Source organism: Capsicum annuum, chromosome 8 (genome assembly GCF_002878395.1).
Source record: "Capsicum annuum cultivar UCD-10X-F1 chromosome 8, UCD10Xv1.1, whole genome shotgun sequence".
In the NCBI taxonomy this organism is placed as follows: domain Eukaryota; kingdom Viridiplantae; phylum Streptophyta; class Magnoliopsida; order Solanales; family Solanaceae; genus Capsicum; species Capsicum annuum.
The window spans coordinates 147,061,351-147,083,509 of NC_061118.1; the positions used below are offsets into that span (position 1 = coordinate 147,061,351).

General features: G+C 34.2%; 1 protein-coding gene across 1 annotated transcript; it reads left to right on the forward strand.

The window, feature by feature from the left end:
* The first annotated feature begins 742 nt into the window (after positions 1 to 742).
* LOC107879260 (beta-glucosidase 44) lies at positions 743 to 8,491 on the forward strand. The gene is made up of 11 exons (XM_016726334.2): positions 743 to 1,072; positions 1,167 to 1,225; positions 4,986 to 5,061; positions 5,477 to 5,548; positions 5,735 to 5,822; positions 5,925 to 6,177; positions 6,755 to 6,870; positions 6,977 to 7,191; positions 7,640 to 7,671; positions 7,765 to 7,867; positions 7,940 to 8,491. The coding sequence occupies exons 1-11, from the start codon at positions 841 to 843 to the stop codon at positions 8,215 to 8,217; spliced, it is 1,524 nt and encodes a 507-aa protein (XP_016581820.2). The 5' UTR covers positions 743 to 840; the 3' UTR covers positions 8,218 to 8,491.
* The last annotated feature ends 13,668 nt before the right edge of the window (positions 8,492 to 22,159 follow it).

Sequence of the window (22,159 nt, forward strand, 5' to 3'; positions counted from 1 at the left end):
AAAAAGTAAATTAAGTCTTTTTTTTTATTATTTTTCATTCGGTGGCCGGTACCTACATTGGAGCCCGATTAATTCGAATTCGCATTGGAGTAGGACCCCATTCGGAGGTTGCTCTTCCAACAAAGTTTTCTCTATATCCAAGATTGAACCTTCAACCTCTAATCAAGGATGGAACAGTTCCATCCGTTGCACCACAATCTATATTGGTGTAAATCAAATAGGTTACTATAGCTGATGGTGTAAATTCCGAATGTCTCAATTAAATCATCACCAACCATATAGATAGACAAAATGATTAGGGCTAAATAACTTTCTTGGGATTTGACTACATAATTATAGAAGAATTAAGAATTCAATATAATGATCGATTTGTTTTACTTGTTTATTATTTTAAAACAAATTTTATTTTTACTTATCATTTTTAATATATCAAGAAAATGGTTATTTATTTTTATTTTTTTTACGTTAGTATTAATTACTTATTCGTTAAATCTTTTTCGCATACTTAATAATACTAAATATCAGTTAATATGAATATTATAGTAAATGTTCATATCAATCGTTGTTTTCTAAAGGACATAAAAAGTTTAAATTGGACAAGTAAAAATATAAAATTTTAGATATATTTATATATATAAGGTGATGTGAGACCTCCCTATGGACAATCTTTGAATATATTAGTTTAATTAGTTGAGTGGACGGTTATTTAGATTAATTCTTCAGGCATGATATAGTTTATTCCATAAATGGAATTGCCTCACACCATGTATATATATATATATATATCATCCCACCTGATCCTACACTCCACTCACCACTGCTTTTTCACAAATTGAGATAATGATCAAAGCCACTCCATGGTTGTTTTTTCTTCTGACTGTAATAGTTATTCGGAGCGATAATGTACTGTTGCCAGCAGAGACGGTGGGTTTGGACACCGGAGGGTTGAACAGAGACAGCTTTCCAGAGGGTTTTGTGTTTGGAACATCAACTTCTGCATACCAAGTAGAAGGTGCGGCTAGCAAAGATGGCCGTGGACCTAGTGTTTGGGACACTTTCATCAAACAACCTGGTACATACATGTAAACAATTCTTCTTCTAGTATGTATCATGATTTTTTGGACGATTTTGATCTAATTACGAGCTCTTTCTTGGTGTTAAAACAGGACGTGAACCAAACAATGCAAGTGGAGAGGTCTCTGCGGATCAGTACCACCGTTATAGAGTAAGCTGAATGTGTCTTTTGCCTAGCAGCTAAGAGGTTCAAAATTCTATATTCCCCACATATATCCCCCCCGTTCTTTTGCAGTGACGACGTTCGATCACTAACTTAGTATAAATAACTTTTTGGAAATCAGAATCGTCCAACTAATTAATTTAAATTTGCACTAGCTTATAATTTACTAAAGAAGGAATTCATCACTATCAATAGCTTTTGCATTTTACGGGCTCAAATTCCATTGAGACATCTTATTAAGAATCGGTTTGAAAAAACTTATGACTTATTACTTATAATTATTTTCACAAAACAAATGCTTATAGTTACTTTTTATTTTTACCTATACATTACAAAACTACTTAAAAACACCTAAAATAAATCTATCCAGACAAACAATAAGAGTAGAAGATCATAGCCATTTCACCAAGGATGGCTCTACCCTTATAAAAAAAAGCTACCGCCTTAGGCCCCCGAATTTGAGGGCCTCATTTTTTTTTCTTTAATAATAATAGATTATAGATTTTTCTAAAAGATTTAAATATTATTTGTAAAAAAAATAAATTTTTTATAGAGCTAATACCGTATTACCCCCTGAACTATACCCAAAATGGTAGAGACACACCTTAACTTAAAGGGGGTCCTATTGCCACCCTTAACTAATTAAAAGTGTAATTTTGACACTCTTAGTGCCTACGTGGCACATACGTGGCACAACGCACTGAAGTGTCCACATAGGCACTAAGGGTGTCAAAATTACACTTTTAATTAGTTCAGGGGTAATAGGACCCCCTTTAAGTTGAGGTGTGTCTCTGCCGTTTTGGGTATAGTTCAGGGAGGTAATAGGATATTTACTCTTTTTTATATAAAAAAGAATAATTCAAATAAGTTTGATTTATCTAGAATACTATGTCACAAAAAGAGATTGAACGTAATAGACTTCATAAAAAAAAAAAAATTACGTAAAGAATTAAGGCCTCCATTTTGATTTTAATCTTAGGCCTCTTATGCGCTTGAGCCGCCCCTGCATTTCACCTTCCTTCGATGGTCAATTGCCGCTTGGCTGCGTGCGAGACATAGACAAAGGAAAAACTTTATGTCTTACAAGGTTTAAATGTTAAGGATAATATATAGTAAGGTTTGCATTGTCACTTTCTGGACGTTCTATTTTAGTTGTATGTATAGTCGTATTTCCTAGATATAAAAAGTTTAATAGAGAGAACAATTACACTTTGGCACATATCAAATAAAAGTACTCTTAGGATCGTTAATTGACCAGGTGTGTAAGAATAGTGTAAAATATGATGTATTAATAATGCGTGTATTAATAATTCTAGTATTAGTTTTGCTTGTATTAATTAGTTATTCTAAGATTCTTTTTTATGGAGTGTTTGATATGGTATAGTTAAAATAATTAACATGCATTACATAATATTTTTTAAAAAATATTTCTTTATAAAAATACTTTGGATGTGGAAAAGATTTTGAGGGGTGATTGTGTCTTCAACTATGTTAATGCATGCATTAAAATCTACTACATTATTAATACCATGCATTTTTATGTATTAATTATACACATCTTAATATCAAATAGAGTGTACCAAACAATATACTATCTACACATAAAATTAGTTCGTGCATTATTTTTTCTAATACATTCTACTAAACAAATCTTAAATTTTTTATTTTTCTTTAAATCAAAGTGGCCAATGGCCACGAATTTATTTAGTACTCTTCGAATTTGTTGTTTTAATTACTACATCGTATTTCTATGACTTTAAAGGTATGTCATTGAATGTAAAATGATCTAAATTCTTTTTTTAAAAGAAAAGTCAAAAGAGTAAAATAGCATCCTTGTGACAACAATTTCAGAGGTAAATTTATGATCTTTTAGAATATGAATACATCACTAAAGAAAAGAAAAACAAGTATCAGGTGAGAATTAAATGATTTGATATTTAGTAACCATTTAGCTTTTTTATAGCATTAGGTTAGCAGATAATTATATCATACTGATTTAAAAGTATATATACATCAAATATCTAATTTTACGAAAGAACCACATGTTCACGTGCTTCATATTTTGCCTATAAATTCACCAATGAAAATAACATATTCAGTATATCATGACAAGTAAGATTTAAAAAGTGTGAGTTGTACACAAACCTTTCATCTAATACCTCTGGAGGATAGAGATCAGGTTGTTTCCAATAAATTTTTGACTAAATGAAAAACTACAAAATAATTTTTTTAAAGAAAATACAAAAATAAAGAAGTTAGAGATAAGAGTACAATTTATTATTGAAATAATAAATAAATAATGAAAGAGTGGCAAGTAGATGGAGCAATTTAAAAAAGGCAAAAAGTAAATCAAATAAGCTACTATAGCTGATGGTGTAAATTCTGAGTGTGTTAATTAAATCACACAAAAAAATTGTGTTTAGTGAAAGTCTCTTTTGAACCATCACCAACCATATTGATAGACAAAATGATTAGTGCTAAATAACTTTCTTGGGATTTGATAGCATAATTATAGAAGAACTAAGAATTCAATATAACGATCGATCCGAAAATTCTCTATTCACTTTTACTTATTTATTATTTCAAAAATAAATTTTACTTTTACTTATTACTTTTAATATATTAAAAAAATAATTATTTATTTTTATTTTTTATCTTAATATTAATTACTTATTTCTCAAATCTTTTTCTCAGACTTAATAATACTAAATACTCCATTCGTGTCATTTTACTTGTTTCAAATTTTTTAATTTGATTTCTTATTTTACTTGTTATTTTTCACAAATTAAGAAGAGACAATTTTTTTTTCATGTTTTACCCTTTGTATTAATTATTTTTCTTCAAATTAAAATGTAAACATCGTATTATGGTAAATTAACTATAAGATTAATTATTTTTATTAATCAATATATGAAGTTAAATTGATACAAATAAAATAAGACGGAGGAAGTATTATAGTAAATGTTCAATTCAATTGTTGTTTTCTAAAGGACATACAAAGTTCAAATTGGACCAGTAAAGGTCAATGAGGCTGTTTCATACTTGACACACACATTAACAAAAAATTAATTAGAATTTATTTTATTAAATTAATCTTATTAATTATTTTTTTCGTCCCAAATTATACGTTTTAAATTTTGTAATTTAACTTCTCATTTTATTTATCTTTTTTTCATTAATTAAGAAGAGATAAATTTTTTTTTCATGTTTTACCCTTTGTATTAATTATTTTTTTCTTTAAATTAAAATGTAAACATCATTTAATACGGGTACTATGGTAACCTAGCCATGTTATTAATTATTTTTCTTAATCAATGTGTCATCTTAATTTGAGACGGAGGGAGTATGTTTTAAAAATATAAATTTAAGTTTAAATACTTTATTTAGTCATTACTGATAGAGATAATATCGAAAAAACATAATAATATTCTCTTATTTTATGAAAGGAACAATTAAATTGAAACAAATATTTTTTTTAAAAAAGCCAACTAATACGAAGCGGAAGGAATATCATTAAACTGTAGAGTTAGCTTAACGAATTAATTAATGGATAATGGAATATTGCACCCGAGTTAGAGTTGTGATTTTACAACTACAATAATAACATACTGAATATCGCCCGGAGAGGGTAGAATTTATGCGGCCATACCTTACCTTGAAGCACATAGGTTATTTTCGATAGATTCTCACACAGATAGATTTATGATTTTGTGACATGAAAAATGACAAACTTAATTTATGGGTACAGGAAGATATTGATCTAATGGTGAAGCTGAACTTTGATGCTTACCGTTTCTCCGTTTCATGGTCCAGAATTTTCCCAAGTAATTTGATCATTCCTTTTCTCTTTCCATTTGTCAACAGGGGCGAAACCAGAATTTTGGTTAAGGGTATTCATATTTTTCGTTCTTTTTACAAGGCCAAATAATTGTTTTGAAAAAAAAATAATAATAATAAAGAACTGTTGCACCTGTCAAAATTCAAACCCGAATTGTTGATGCGGAAATGCACACTCTTGACTATGTTTTTCTACCTTGTCAAGGGTGTTGTGCAACATTATGTATATGACCATAAATATCTATTTTTAACTTATATACTCGAAAAAAATTTTCAACGAAGGGTGTTCATCTGACCAACCTTCGGTGGCCGTAGCTCCGCCCTTTCTTGTCAACTTTAATATATACCTACCCCTTTGCATAAACACTAAAAAAAAATAATTGTCTCACTTTCCCATTGTAGATGGAACTGGAAAAATTAACTGGAAGGGAGTTACTTATTACAACAGGTTGATTGACTATATGCTCAAAAGAGGTAAATTTAGAGAACGTGCGTAATTAAGATGTGATATGTAGAGCATCTGGGCAGCATGTACAGACGCACCTGTATAATTTGGAACATGGTCACAACAAAAAGCTGATGTAGTTGTGGCTATATCCATCGGTTTAAATTGTTGGTTCTGCCAGTCGATGTGGAAAGTTTGAACATCTATTTTTGCAGGCATTACCCCGTATGTTACTCTTAATCACTACGATTTACCTCAAGCACTTCAAGATAGGTACAAAGGATGGTTAAGTCATGAAGTCGTGTAAGTAATATTAAGAAAATTTACCCAAGATAAGGTTTTATGACGTTTTTAGCTTCTTTTTTTTTTTGGTTCCGAAAGTGATTTGCCATTTAAATCTTGCAGGAAAGATTTTGCTGATTATGCAGAATTTTGCTTCAAGACATATGGAGAGAGAGTGAAGAATTGGTTCTCATTTAATGAACCAAGAGTTGTTGCTGATCTAGGCTACGACACTGGATTCTTTGCACCTGGAAGATGCTCCAAAGCATTTGGCAACTGCACAGCAGGGGACTCTGCAACTGAGCCTTACATTGTTGCACATAATCTGATCTTGAGTCATGCTGCAGCAGCTCGTAGATATCGCGAAAAGTATCAAGTAGGATTATGTATCATTTTTTTTTTTTTTAGTTTTAACTTACATTACGTACACTAATAGTGTCAAAAAGAATTACACCATTACCAATTTTTAGCCTTTTATAATACTTCATCCATCTCATTTTATGTGTCGCCATTTGATCAAGCACGAAGTTTAAGAAATAAGTGATGACTTTGTATAGTTTACAAAATAGTCCCCCTTAAAGTTATTTTAATGTTTACTTTTTAGTTATCTTTCTTAATAAGTGGGATCCACTAAGGATAAAATAGGAATGATACCATTAAATAGTTGTCAAATAAAGAAAGGTGACATTCTTTTTGAGACGAACCAAAAAGAAAGTGACGACACATAAAATGGGACGGGCGGAGTAGTAGGTAACCTGTCTAATTTTGATGAAGGTTACCAATCTCACTTTATCTAGATGATTACTTGTAATTTTCCAGTGACGTAATTACGCCAAGTACTTTTACACTTGTCATTATGGAAGTTAAAATTATTTTGTTGTTGCTTTGTCTGGTAATTGTACTGGGAGAAGAGGAGCAAGTTTTGACTTCATCTTCTAAATGCAAAATCATAGGAGAAGCAAAAGGGAAAATTTGGAATTATCTTGGATTTTGTGTGGTACGAACCACTGACTAAATCAAAAGGTGACAATTATGCAGCTCAAAGAGCAAGAGACTTTGAATTGGGATGGTGAGAATTTGCTAACATGACACTACATTAATTACTTAATAGAGTAGTGGTCAATTCTCAGTGATGTTTGGTTTCCTTAATTACTCAACTTTGACTTTCTCTACAGGTTTTTGCATCCTCTAGTCTATGGAGAGTACCCTAAAACCATGCAAAATGTTGTTGGAGACCGACTACCAAAATTCACAACAGAAGAGGTTAAGATGGTCAAAGGATCAATCGATTATGTGGGCATAAACCACTATACCACCTTCTATGCATATGAGCATCTATCCGAACCAAAAGCCCTTGCCTACCGGCAGGATCAGAACTGTGGATTTGCTAGTAAGATTTTTACTTGTTTATTTTTTGATATGCGCTTGAAAAATCATCAGGTTGTCACTTAAAGCTATGTTTCTTGGACTCATCAAAAATTTTGACGGTTGCGTGTCGTATGGTTCAAAAGTAGTGCATTCTTGAAATATCTGACACGAGTATACGGCAACATTTTTGAAGAGTCGAGCAACATAGATTTGAAGAGATGAAGTAATGTGTACTGACGGATTATCGCTTCATGGGCGAAGTCATGACTTCAGATAATAAGTATGCTTAATGTGAAAATTGATCTGTACAGGAAGTGGTCGATTCCTTGAACTCCAACTCAATCAAGTTTGGATTAATATTGGCATTGTTTTTATATTGAATGCGGAAAATTAGTTATTGTTATTCTATTATTCTGATTTCATACTTAACAAGTTCTATTGAGTCCAATTCATTTCTTGCCTTGACTCAGATGATCGCAAGGGAGTACCGGTTGGTCCTAGGGTAAGCACATAATTGGAATTAATGTTTTTGTACCTAAAAAGTACTATATCCTAACCGTTAGCTAATTCCATTTCTAATTTTTGATGCATATAGGCACACTCCTATTGGCTCTACATTGTGCCTTGGGGTCTCTACAAAGCTGTCAACTATGTAAAAGAACACTACGAAAATCCTATCATCATTCTAACAGAAAATGGTATACTTGTCATCAAACTTTTCCAGACCAACTTGAAAATCACTCTACGGACTAACGATAAATGAACTTCAGGTATGGATTATGCAGGGAACATTTCCCTTGCAGAAGCTTTGCATGACACCAAAAGGGTTGATTACTACAAAAGCTATTTGGCCCAACTAAAGAAGCTTGTCGATGAAGGAGCTAATGTCATAGGCTACTTTGCATGGTCATTGCTAGACAACTTTGAATGGAGATTGGGTTACACTTCTAGATTTGGTATAGTGTATGTTGACTACAAAACACTTGAGCGATATCCGAAAATGTCTGCCTATTGGTTCAAGCAATTACTTAAGCACCACAAGCATTAAAGCTCGCACTTTTCCCCTTGCATTGCAAAATATTCATTAAAAGTGTATGCTTGTTTATGATGTACCTGATCAGAGTAATCATCACTCATAAGTTGGTGAAACTCTGCTTGAAGGTTAGAATTTCTTGTTTCAGCCTAGAGTTTTATTAGACCCTACACCAGATATCCTTTCAGCAATTTAGAACTGATGTTTCAAGACTATTATTGTTCGTACTGGTTTTCAACGACTTATTGGAACCATCTTGAAATGAATCAAGTGAACAGATTTCAGAATATCTCTATGAATCACACCATTTTAGAGTTCACGTGGGCACGCACTTTGCAATTTCTCAGTCTATAGAGACTTTCTTCATCTCCACTTCTGAAAGTTGCAACAAAAATAATATCCAAGTCCATCACTTATACCGTGAGGTCGTTTGGTTTGAAAATAAGTTATGCTGGGATTAGTTATCCCCGAGTTATCCTAGTGTTATTTTTTATTAATTGTTTGATTTGTGGTAATAAAAATAATATGTAGTGGATTGTTTATAAAAATATATTGTTTGTTTACAAAAGTACCCCTCACTTTAGTTAACTTATGAATTATTTTTATGTTTGTATTCCTATGATTTTTCTATGTGTTCAGTTATGTGTCAATACATAAGATTTAAAACAAAATAAGATTTCATGCCATCCTACGGATATTTCTATTGTCAAAAGCAAACTTCAGTTTTGAACCAAAAGTATTAACAACCAAACGATGCAAAACTTCAGTTGGGGGTAATTTCAAGCATCGTTTGGTTGGTAATACTCGAGATAAATTATCTCAAAATTAATAATGGTACCGGGATAAGTTATCACACACATTTTGTGGTATAAATTATCCCACCTTAATTTATCCTTGAATAAAATTATAAAATGACAAAACTACCCCCAAACCCTTTGATTTTCACTTTTTATATTTTTAATCTAGTTTTCAAATATATTTTTTTCTTCTATATTTTTGTATTTTTTTTTTCTTCCTAATCTAATTTTCAAATACATGAGCTCAAGTTTTAGAAATAATAATCATGTCAATGGCCATTCGTTGCGATCTGCTTGTCATTTTCTTCTTCACTCTGCTAGTAGACTGACTTTCGGCGACTAACTTCACCCCTGTAGCATTTTTCATTTAGATAACACATCGACATCTTTTGGTTTAAAACTGAAGTTTGCTTTTGACAATAGAAATATTCGTCGGATGACATGGAATCTTATTTTGTTTTAAAGCTTATGTATTGGCACATAACTAAACACATAGAAAAATCATAGGAAGACAAACGTAAAAATAATTAATAAGTTAATTAAAGTGAGGGGTATTTTTGTAAACAAATAATATATTTTACAAACAATGCGCTATATATTATTTTTAGTATCACAAACCAAACAACCACTAAAAAATAATATCAGGATAACTTATCCCAGAACAACTAATCCCAGCATAACTAATCCCGGTATAATTTCAGGGTAAAATAACAGTCCCGGGATAAACTTTCAAAAATCCATTTACAAACTTTACATGTTGAACTATATTCCACTCATATTGCTTTTACAAATTCATATCGTACAAAGATTCTGTAGTTGTTGTGTGAAAATATTTGTGGATGTAGCTTTTGGGCTTAGGGTCTTAATTCCACACTGAGAAAGCAGTTATACATTTCATTTATTTCTCTTTCATTTTTGGAAAGTGTCCCTCCGTGAACCGTGATATATTTTACATCTCCTTATTATGAGCGTAACTGATCGATAGGCTTCTTAGATTTAGATTCCTACTATATCTAAACTAAGTAAAGGATGTGTAAGTTGTGATATTTAAGGAGACTAATTCTCCTTAATCTTTGATGCCTAGTTGTTAATGAATTGAAATAAGTTGGGTTGAAATGAGTTGGTAATTATTGGCTTCACAATTTCCACAAGCATGGAGCTATGAGCTGTGCGACATAGAAGCAAAAGTAATATTTAGATGGGTAATAATAAAGCTCAAGAATTTGATTTCCAAGCAAGCATTCATACCCCTCCTTTGAGTCTTCTCTTTCCCCAGACCTGCCAAATTACAAATCTATTACAAGAGCTCGACCCCATTTCAGATTTGTTCTATCCCATTAAAACCTAGTATAAGTTATCCTGAAGAATGTGATCTTGACAAAACTATACGAGGTAGAGATTGTTCAACCTATTTTATACTTTGGAAGAGGAGAATGGATATAGTAATGAGGAAAATTGTAGCATCTTGTATATAGTCTTACCGAGTCAAAACACTTTGTCAAGTAACTGTATCATGGAGATAATTGTTTTTGTAACATAAATAAATTGTCAACTAATGAGTTGTGAAGCATACTTGAAAACTAGTGATAAGATTTTGGAAGCTCCTGCTCCGCTCCCATCATCCACGCACAATATTGGCATCCCATAAAGCACAGACGTGTTATAGAAATTCACACTCCTCCTTTGAGAAATTAAAAGAGAAAATGTCTTCAGAGTTGGTCGATGTGGACATCAAAGTCAGAAAGGTGTCGTCTGTCCCCAGATCTCGTGCACAGCGGGAGGTTCAATGCATTGGGCTGCCAATTCTCTCTCTCAAGTCTCAATTGTCACTCCCTGTTTGATTGAGAACTGTACTGGCAGCCCCATATACAACTTGTAAATTTATAGTAGTTTACTTTCCTGCTGCTTTATTAATGATTTACATTGCCTATCAAAAGATCAACTATATCGGCAGCCAAAAGTGTCATGCGCGACATAAAATCACAATTCCAACTGAACAAAAAATCAGTGCCCACCAATAGTCATCATTCTCTACTTGATTTTAGACAAACTTCAAAAGGCTGAGATGGAGAAAATGGGTTCTAGCTGATGCATAAATTAAACTCTTTGCTCAATGTTGTTGAATTGTATCAGCAGACAAAGGCTGTTTCATACATTTACCGAGAAACAGTCCTCTCTCTCAAGTCTCAATTGTCACTCCTTGTTTGATTGAGAACTATAATGGCAATCCATATACAACTTGTACATGTAGGGATAAATGTACACTGTCAACCAAACACAACATAAATTTAATTTCAGATTAAATCATGGACATCCCACCTTATCCCGTTCAACTTGGGTTTATTTTATTTGATCTCCCAGATGGAATAATTTAGTTCAGGACTACAATTTCGGGATATTTTAGTACGTGTACAAAATGACCACGTATAGTTACTTTCTAGTTGCTTTGATAGTGATTTACCCCAATTATCAAAAATATAAACTGCACCAATAGCCAAAAGAGTCATGAGCAAGGTAAAATCACAATTCCCAAATGAACAAAAAATTAACTATGGGGTACGGTAATCAATCAACAATCAGTATTTGCCAAGAAATATTCATAGCACTTGGCTTCAGACTTGAGAATTCCAAATATGTACAGTAAAATGTAGTTATAGGGAAAATATTTGCTCAATCATTTACAGTTCCCCAGTGCATTCTACTCATTCTTGTAGCTTTTACTGTGACAGTATTAACTCAGCCTATAGTGCTCCATTATTGCATTCATCTCTAATCGGGCAACATGGACCAGTATAGCTGGTCAATTGGAGAAGACGGTGAATGTGTAGTTGACAAAGTCAACATCATCATAGAGAGCATTATACACTATGTCTTGGCTATTTATCACAAAGCCACCCCCATAATGCGGAGTATACAGGGCATGCCACGCTCTTATTGCGGAACACAGAGGGCGTGCCATGCCCTTATCGCTCACCCTCACTGGTTCGCTCGCGAAAATGCTCATAACTTTTCGCTAGGGTATCGGATTAAGGCAAAATTGGGGGTATTGGAAAGAGGACTCAATTATCTTCCATTTGGTGGGTCTTGAGCTCCAAACTTCCATATATTCCAGAAGTTACACACATTCAAAGTTGACCCTTGTAGGATAGAATACCAAAATTCAGTCGACAACATAAGTTCTCAACTCAACTTTGCTCTCTAAGTGTTTTCTATCAACATTCCTCACATCAAAAGCACTTTACACACTAGCTAAATGATCATGACACTTATGTAAAAAGAAGTCAAAATGGGTTGTCGGTCCCCAGACCCACGCACAGTGAGAGCTTTAGTGCACCAGGTTGCCCATTGTTTCTCTCAAGTCTCAATTGTCACTCCCTGTTTGATTGAGAACTATACTGGCAGCCCATATACAACTTGTGTAGTTTACCTTCTTGTTGGTTTATTAATGATTTACCTCACCAACCAAAAGATAAACTACACCAACGGCCAAAAGTGTCATATGAGCAAGGTAAATTTGCAATTCCAAATTAACTAAAAAAAAAAAAAATAGTTGTCCATCAACAGTCATAATCTAATTGATTTAACACCAAGTGTTCAAAAGACATCACCTATTACAAAATAAAGTAAATAAACAAAGATCAGCTTCTAACACTCAACCTGCAGTTACTCTAAACTTCACATAAACGGAAAAAAAAAAAAAAAGTAAAGCTAATCAGCCTGCAGTTGCTTTGCTTGTAAAAAGGCATCAATGATGGTTGTAGGGGTTGTAACACCCATCATAACCCTAATAAGCCGATTCAATCCTGCAATAAAACGGGACACATAGTACTCTTCCTGTATATCGGGATAAGCAGAAACCACAGCGGCCATAGCCTCCTCAAACTCTTCTAGGTATTGTTCAACAGTCATATCTCCGGTCTGTTTAACACTGGCAAATTTGTCCATTACGTCCATGGATTCAGAACGAAACCGGCGACATATGTCCACACAGAACTTCTCCCACGTCACACCAACCGACCCTCGTTGTTCTGAAACGTAACATGCATACTAGCATTCAGCTCTTCCCTTAATGTTGAGCGAAACATACCCCATTTTCTGATGATCTGGAATCTGACAGAGTTCGAAGAAGCTGTTGCATCGCCTTATCCAGAAGTTGAGGTTTCGAAGGTCAAATTCTGGAAATTTTAGGGAAGCATGCATGATGGAGGTGACTTGGTGGTTGTGGTCTTTTTCAAGCTTTTCGAGCCGTTTCATGTTGTCGGCAACAAACGACTGAAGCTGCAACTCCATTCGCTTAAGGCTCTCTTCCATGCTCATGGTTTTTTTGTACAGATTCGCCATGGCAGATTTTTGGAAAAGATAAAGCTCAATTGAGGGTTTTGATTGTGAATAATCGTACGGGGTATTTGTAGTGTATGGGAAGGGTGGCAATTGGGATTATTGGGTAATTTGGACGGGTCAAAATAGGTCACACAATAAATGGCTCGAGATTCAATCAGTCAAAGTCTGAGGAGTTGTAGTGCAATTTTTGCTAATTCTTAATTGATTTATTTAATTTTTTTAGTATCTAGTAAAAAAAATTTATTTTTTTTTGGGGGTTATGATTATATATTATACACAATAAATGGGTCAAGATTCAATGGGTGAAAGTTTATTTGAGTCAAAATGAGTTGTACCAAAATACAATTTTTGCTAATTTTTAATTGATTTATTTACTTTTTTAAGTATTTAGTACGATTATTTTTTTTGTTTTATTATGATTATATAATGTTAAAGTAAAAAGATACTATAAAATAGCTTGACAAGATTTTTTAATGAGTCAATTTGCGCTACATATAAGCCTAATTGAATGAATTGAATTAAATTAGATTAAAATAAATTAAATTGATAAATAGGCGGATCAATAATCAACTCAAGCTTAAATTGGGCGGTGAGATGTATTCATGCACTATGCTAACATGCTGACTCGCGGACAATTGTACTGTCCACTATAACCGTACCTTGGGATGTTCAAGCATTGGTATGGATCAGTTATTTCTCAAAATCAAATTAATATATTCGATCTTAAAATTGTTGAAATCAAATCAAATATAATATTTATCAATATGATTGTAATTGTACCCTATTTTGAACGAGCTAATATAATGAACTCTACAAAAATGCAAGAAATGAAGTATTAATTGTTCGAGATATTAATCATAAATATAATTAACTAGTTTTTGGACATATAATTCCAGCTCATGATTTAAAATCATAAAATGAGATTAATTCTTTTACATGCGAATTCATCTCGTGAAGATGAAATCCCAAATTCTAAAAAAAAAGAATGATTTGAGATTTCAAATCTAAGTTTTCAACTTTACAAAATATAAACTGATCGGTTAGATATGAGTGCATTCTCTCATTCATGCTTTCTGGATTTGAAATTTTGAAGCTACTTCAAACTCAATTATACATAGACTAGGTGGCTATGCCGTGCTAAGCACGGTCCATTGTTGATCCTTAAAATTTTTATGTTATATATAATTTCATCATTTAATTAAAATCTTTATTTGTTTGATTAATAAATTCTTAGTTAGGTATATATATATATATTATTATATTTTGATTAGTGAAATTTCTATAAGAATATTTTAAGTTGTAATATCACACCCATATAATTTCGAGAGACAATCAAAATTTTTATATTTTTTTAAAAAATATTTACAGTTGTTAATTATTGTGATTTTTTATATTACTTTTCACATAATAATTATCAAATATACAATAAAATATTTTAAGTTAGTTAACTATTGTAATTTAGAATGTCTTTTATGTAATTTTTAAATAATACATATTACTTTCCTTGTCCAAACTTTTGTGCGATGGATAGTCAATTATATTTGTAAAATAATTTAAGTTTTTAATTAGGGATAATACCCACGAAAATACCTGAAGTTTAACCAAATTTCCAGTGGAGCATATTGAACTTTGCGGGGGTACTATTACCCCCTATACTTTTTTAATTGAAATTAATTTCCCCCCAAACTTTTTTAAAGTGGAATTAGTCCCCCCTCAAAACGTATACCCAGTTTTTTCCGTGAAAAGTGTAGTACACGCGTCGTTTCTTCTCCATTTTATCACGTTTCAATATTTTTTTACAATTACAACCATATTAAATATTCCAAATGATTCCATTGAATTTATGAAGAAAGATTTTTCAAATAATTGAATGGAATCTTCCATTAATTTTCCATTGAAACTCGGAAGATTCAATTAGCGAGTTCCATTAATGGAAGATTCAATGAAACTCGCTAATTGAACAATGGAAGATTCAATTTCCATTAATGGAACTCGGAAGATTCGAAAAATTCATTAATGGAACTCGAAAGATTCGGAAAATTTAATTTCATGATTCAACATCCATTAATGGAACTCGGAAGATTCGAAAAATTCATTAATGAAACTCGGAAGATTCAAAAAATTTAATTTCATGTATGAAGCTATTCAATCTTCTGTTAATGGAGCTCGGAAGATTCAATGTCCATGAAGCTATTCAATCTTCCGTTAATGGAACTCGGAAGATTCAATTTCCATTAATGGAACTCGGGATTAAATTAGCGAGTTTTTGAGTTTGAATCTTCCGAATCATTCATTGAGTTTCAATCAGCGAGTTCCATTAAATTATAACTATTAAGGAATTTTCCGAGTTCCATACATGAAATTTAATTCGAAATCTTCCATTATTTATAACCATTAATCTTTCCGAATTATAATTCCGAGTTCGAATCCATTTATAATTTTGAGTTCAAATTATAAATGGAACTCGAAAGATTCGAAAAAATCTTTCCATTAATTATAACCATTAATCTTTCTATTAATTCGGAAAGATTCCGAGTTCCATACATGAAAAAAAAATTCATGATTTTTCGAGTTCCATTAAAAAGAAAAAAGAATGAAAAAATAAATAAAAATATAAAAATTTAAATAATTATAAAATTAAGGGGTTGTTTGGCAAAAAAAAAATTAAAACGTTTTTAACACTATTCACGCGCTCAATGCGCGTTAATCACACGCAGTGTGTCAAGTGGCAGATATATGCCATTAAAATACAAAAAAAAAAGTCTGGGGGGTAATAGGACCCCCGCAAAGTTCAGTATGCTCAACTGGTAATGTTTTGACGAAATTTTTACTTTTTGAGAGTCGCCACTTAATTTTGAAAAGGAATTAAGAAACTTTTATAAATACTTTAAACGATTCAAAACAGGGAAATTGTTTTAAGTTAGAGATTCTAGATAAGCGGTTCCTATTAACGTTTTAGGAAAGTGTTAGGCACCTAAAACGTCCGCTAACTTGCGGTTATCCGAACTGTTTGAAAATCGTCTTTTAATTAACTTCGAAAAGATTAATTTGTTGAAATAGTGATTTGATTTTTTCAAAAAAAAAAAAGACTTGTGTAAAATAGATTTAGGCGACTTAGTAGGGATTTTAACTAAGTCTAAACAAAACTAATAAACAAATAAACACATAAAAGAGGAAGGGAGGAGAAAGTAAAGGATTTGCTTCTTGCCATCTCTTGGGCATTCCACCATATTGAGACTTCCACCCTGACACTCTATCTCAAATGATGTCTAGGCAAGTACTAAGTAAGTGAGTCGTAAGATTTTTGAAAATAGTCTTAAATTTTGAAAATAATTTTGAAAACTTCTGTAAAATTTTAGAAAATTTCTGTCAGTCATGTCATGTACTAGCTCAATGAACGTCTTCCTCGCGGTTCTGACTATATCCGATGGATGGTTTCTTCAAGTAGTTCTATCATAGCCAAAAATTGAGTCTACCCAGACTTTGTTACAGTTGGTGATTTCCAAAGCTTTAACCTCTGGTGCTGGGGAATTTGGAATATGTTCCGGCATTTGGTGGAAATTTTGAGGTCTTCCCTAAAATTTCTGCCCCAGCTTAAACTTGTTTGAGATAATACCAATCTGAGTGGATCTGAAGTCTTTGTTGATCTTCATTCTCTTTGTTGGATGTCGATCTTCTCTTGTGAATTTTCGAGATTTCTTCTTGAAAATTCTGCCCCAGTTTCCATTTCCTAGGGTTATATGACCGAGCCGTTGGGGCGCCTACGTATCCCGTTGAAATAGGAATCAGGTCAAACCTAGTTCAGGCCTACGCTACGGATATATATAGAAAAATCTAATGGGTTGACCGAAGCCGACATAGGCCGCCTATGTATCCTTTTTGTTGGAAATTCAGGTCATCACGTAGTTCATACATAAAGAGAAACGATAAATTATCCTAAGGGGTTGACCAAAGCCGACATAGGCCGCCTACGTATCCCTTTCTTGGAAATTCAGATCAAACGTAGTTCGTACATAAAGAGAAACGATAAATTATCCTAAGGGGTTGACCGAAGCCGACATAGGCCGCCTACGTATTCCTTTCTTGGGAATTCAGGTCAAACGTAATTCGTACATAAAAATAAAGGATAGATTTTCCTAAGGGGTTGACCGAAGCCGACATAGGCCGCCTACGTATCCCATTCTTGGGAATTTAGGTCAAACGTAGTTCGTACATAAAAGGAAAGGGTAAATTTTCCTAAGGGGTTGACCGAAGCCAACATAGGCTGCCTGCGTATCTCATTCTTGAGAATTCAGGTCAAACGTAGTTCGTACATAAAGAGAAACGATAAATTATCCTAAGGGGTTAACCGAAGCTGACATAGGCCGCCTACGTATCCCTTTCTTGGGAATTCAGGTCAAACGTAATTCGTACATAAAAAGAAAGGATAAGTTTTCCTAAGGGGTTGACCGAAACCAACATAGGCCGCCTACGTATCCCATTCTTGAGAATTCAGGTCAAACGTAGTTCGTACATAAAAGAAAATGGTAAATTTTTCTAAGGGGTTGACCGAAGCCGACATAGGCCGCCTACGTATCTCATTATTGAAAATTCAGGTCAAACGTAGTTCGTACATAAAAGGAAAGGGTTCTAGGCGATTACACATCATAAAATTGATACTGTTATAAAGGCGATTACAAATAAGCCAAGAAACAAAACTATAACATCTTTCAAGCATGATATCTCCTTACCATATCAGAATTGATTGGTTTGGTCCACTCTTGACCATCCATCTCAGGTAGGATTAGGGCTCCTCCAGGTTGGGCTTCTTTTGATTTTCACATTCCTCTATATCTACTACTAACCGCTCTTCATCACATTTTCTGTTCATCATTATTTCCTTTGCCTTATTTGTCTGACCCTTGACATGACATGACATTGGCAGATTTTTAAACTATTGCTACCAAAATAAACCATGCTAGATAATCATATTTAAAAAATAACTTCTTAAATAAAGGGAGGCTTTTTGGAAAAATAAATAAAAACTATGGCTTATGAGCCACACAAATATAGGCCCATGCCTTTTTGAAAGTTGTAAAACACTAAATAAAAATTTCAGACATAAAAGGGTGGATCACGGGGCCTCCTCCGGATCATCACCAAATTTAAAAACTATTAGTAATTTCCCTTTCATCTATCGTGATGGGCGATGAATTAGGAGCAGAGTGGAAGCCCAATCTTGTAAAGCCTCTCCATGTGCAACCTTCTTCATCCCATCAGACTTTGGAAAATGATCTGGTAGAGCATTGCATAATTCGAATAGGTCTCCTATCCCATCCCCAAGACCATCATCATTTGATATCTCATGTATGGGAAATGACTGGTACGAGAGCGGCAAGGGCCTAAACAGACTCTCCTTTGAATTATCTTTGATCTCATCTTCCTTTTTTGGTTGGTACCCTATTCCATGCTTAAAAGCTTTTTCTGGGACCATAACAGGCTTGATAATTCTTTCCTAATTCTTACTTAAGGCGGCCGCAACTTTGTCTATCTTTTTCACCTCCTCCATTCTTCTGAGTCCTTCTGGATTTACCTTAGTGATGGCCTTGCTAGACGCCCATTCACCCTCTATTTCAATCATGTTAACTGTAGTCCCCCCATGGTTAGGCAACGAATTACTGTTAACATTTGGTGTCGGCGACTGAAGTGTGATGACCTTCTGATCGATCAAATCTTGGATCTTATGTTTTAAGTTAATACAATCCTCGGTACTGTACCCAGCTGCTCCTGAATGATAGGCACAATTTTGATCGGGATGATTAAACCGGGAGTTGGGATCGATAGGCTTTGGCTGGATCGGTTGCAAATAACCAGCTTTCATTAATTTTTCGAAGAGCTGGGTACGACTTTCAGCTAGCAGCGTGAAGTTTCGGGGAGGTTTCTTTTCAAATTTTGGACGTGGAAGGTTATAATGATTCTTATTTATGGGGGGAGGTACTTGATGATAATTTGGAGACGTTTGGACGTTTATTTGGTTATTTAGAAAAGTAGCTTGAGTATGAGGCTGATGATTTAGTTGTGGAACTTGGTACTGGGGTAAAATATTTGGATTTGGAGCTTGACATTGGGGTTGAGCGTAGAATGTAGGCTGAAAACTTGGTGATGATGATGAGGAAAGAATATTTCTAGGCTTGAATTTCCTCTTTAACTTATCAACAGAATTAGTAGAGACCGCAGTCGCATCCTCTCTTTTCTTCTTTGGAAATACAAAAAATTCAGATGATGTTGGGGTTTTGGCAATTTTTCCTGTTCGGATGCCTTCCTCTAATGATTCCCCAATCTTTACTAAATCTGTGAAAGTTGCTCGGACCACGGATACCATCCTAGTATAAAATTCTCCTTCCTGTGCACAAGAGAAAACTGATACCATTTCTTCCTCAGACATGGGAGGTTGTACTTTAGCAGCCTCTTTTTTCCAATGAAAAACATAGTCTCGAAAAATCTCATCATTCTTCTGTTTTGTCCGATCTAGTGAATATCGGTCCGGGACTAATTCAATGTTGAATGCGAACCTGTCAAGGAAACCCTTGGCCAATGCTTTCCAACCAATCCATCTTTTTGGCTCATAAGATATAAACCACTCTAAGGCTTCACCGCTTAAACCTCGGCTGAATAGGCGCATCAATAATGCCTCGTTCTTCCCTATCCCTACCAGTTACTCACAGTACCTTCTCAGATATGCCATTGGGGTTTTGGTACCGTCAAACATTTCAAACTTAGGGACTTTGTACCCATCTGGTAGGTCTACTCCCGGGTGAACACATAAGTCATCATACCCCAAACCGTCGTGGTCCCTGGCTCCATAAGACTCTTTGATCCTCATGATCTCTTCATTCATAGCTAGCAACTTCAGTTCATGCTCGGTCCTCCACTCTTTCTCCTTCTCCTCGTAATGGTATATCTCGAGATGAGGAAGGGGATTATAGATATCAGGGGATATAATGGCGTGAGTAGGATTTGGAAGGGAGGCTTAATTTTGCGGATGAGGGGAATTTAGTTGGTAAGTGGGGAGGACATTTTGGAAAATGGGAAGGTTCCGTGGACCTTGCGAGTAGTTTGGCGGAATATGAGAAGGATTTTGAGGATTTGAAAATGAATTTGGTGGATTTGAAGGTAGATTTGATATATTTTGGAGGTTTGGGAGTGAATCTTGCGGATTTGGGATTGCATTTTGTTGATTTGAAAATGTGTTTTGAGGATTTGGGAATGTATTTGGAGACGGATTTTGTGGGGTTAGAGATGGATTTTGCGGATGGTAGGCATCTGGGTTATTTTCATGATTGGTATTTTGGATGAATGGAGGAGCAGAGACGGACGATACGTTATTCGGCTGATCCCCGAGAATAGGGGTGCTGAGGGGAGGAATTTGGAGTGGATTCCCGTGTCCCCCCGAAGCAGGGGCATTGACGGTGATGGCCAAGTTAGCCAAATCTTGAGTTTGATTTATTTCCTCCAGAAGTATTTCTAACTTTTTTGCAAGTTCCGCAATCATCTCATTCTGTTCCGCTATCACATTATTTCGGATAGTCAGTGCGCTTTCTTCATCATTTCCTGTCATTTCTGGATGATGGTCAGAGGATGAGATTTTGTGCGCTTTCGATCGGGTGAAGTAGGGATGTTCTGTCAGCTTATATCAACACAGAGTAATTTCTATTATCTGTAAAGTTTAACAACTCAAAGGTAGATGTGTTAGTTTCCGTATATGATAAATAATGAAAAATATTTGACATGAAATAACCACATAGAGTTGTTTGAGTCATAGCCAAGTTCGTCCATAGGACATAGTGGATAAACTTGCCTTTGATTCAAACATACGCACATGAAATAGTTATATCACACAAAAACGTTATAATAACGCGTATCCTGGCTAGGGTGACCCTTTTGAGCCAAGGGTTCAGGCCTAACGATTTTTGAAGAAACTATATGATTCCTCGAAGTCAATCCATTAACCTCCAACTTATATAGACACGAAAAGGGCATAAGTGCTTACAAACGATAACAAAATAAGGATACAATCTTTAGGAAAAGTTAAATAACATGAAATAAGACACGTTCCCACACAGGGGATAGAAAATACTAATTCTCGAGTGCTTCTTCTATCAACCTTTGCCTTCTTAGCTTCGTCTACTTCTTTTATTGATGACATCCGTTGACGTTCAAACTGTGCCTTAGATGCAACCTCTCAAATCGATCAATTTCTTGCTTATCTTGCTTCAATTCTTCTTACAAAAGTAAGCAAATCAAGCTTTTTCCTGACCCCCAAAGGATAATGGATTGAATTAGACAGGAATACATTTTCTTCAACACATAAATATGGTTCGTCTATAATTGACTCAGGGTCAATAGACGCAGGGCAGGTTTTCTAATGGGCCCAGTACCCCGCTCAGGTATTGGGTCGTCCTAGGCTCATACATGAAATAGGGTTTTGGTTTCGTTCTATCCTCGGTGTCCACAGTGGGCTTGGACATTGGTTCTCAAGGGTCGTCCTAGGCTCATGCTGTTCGTATTTCCAACACATTTTGGAATTGAACAACAAGGGCTGGGACTTCCACGAAACTCCAAAACAGTTTATAAGATGCAGGAAATGTCATGAGATGCGATAATTAAACTTTACATAATCGAAACACATAAACACATAAACAGTTAATCAAAGACGAGATAAAACATTTAGTTAGAACCTAGTTAGGTCCCCAACAGAGTCGCCATTTCTGTTTTGACGAAATTTTGACTTTTTGAGAGTCGCCACTTAATTTTGAAAAAGAATTAAGAAACCTTTATAA

Bases quoted from the DNA above. Each gene is read 5' to 3' on its own strand.
- LOC107879260 (XM_016726334.2), top strand. From the start codon at position 841: ATGATCAAAGCCACTCCATGGTTGTTTTTTCTTCTGACTGTAATAGTT. The intron at 1,226-4,985 runs GTAAGCTGAATG...TTATGGGTACAG, and splicing joins ATCAGTACCACCGTTATAGA to GAAGATATTGATCTAATGGT. The intron at 6,871-6,976 runs GTGAGAATTTGC...CTTTCTCTACAG, and splicing joins AGAGACTTTGAATTGGGATG to GTTTTTGCATCCTCTAGTCT.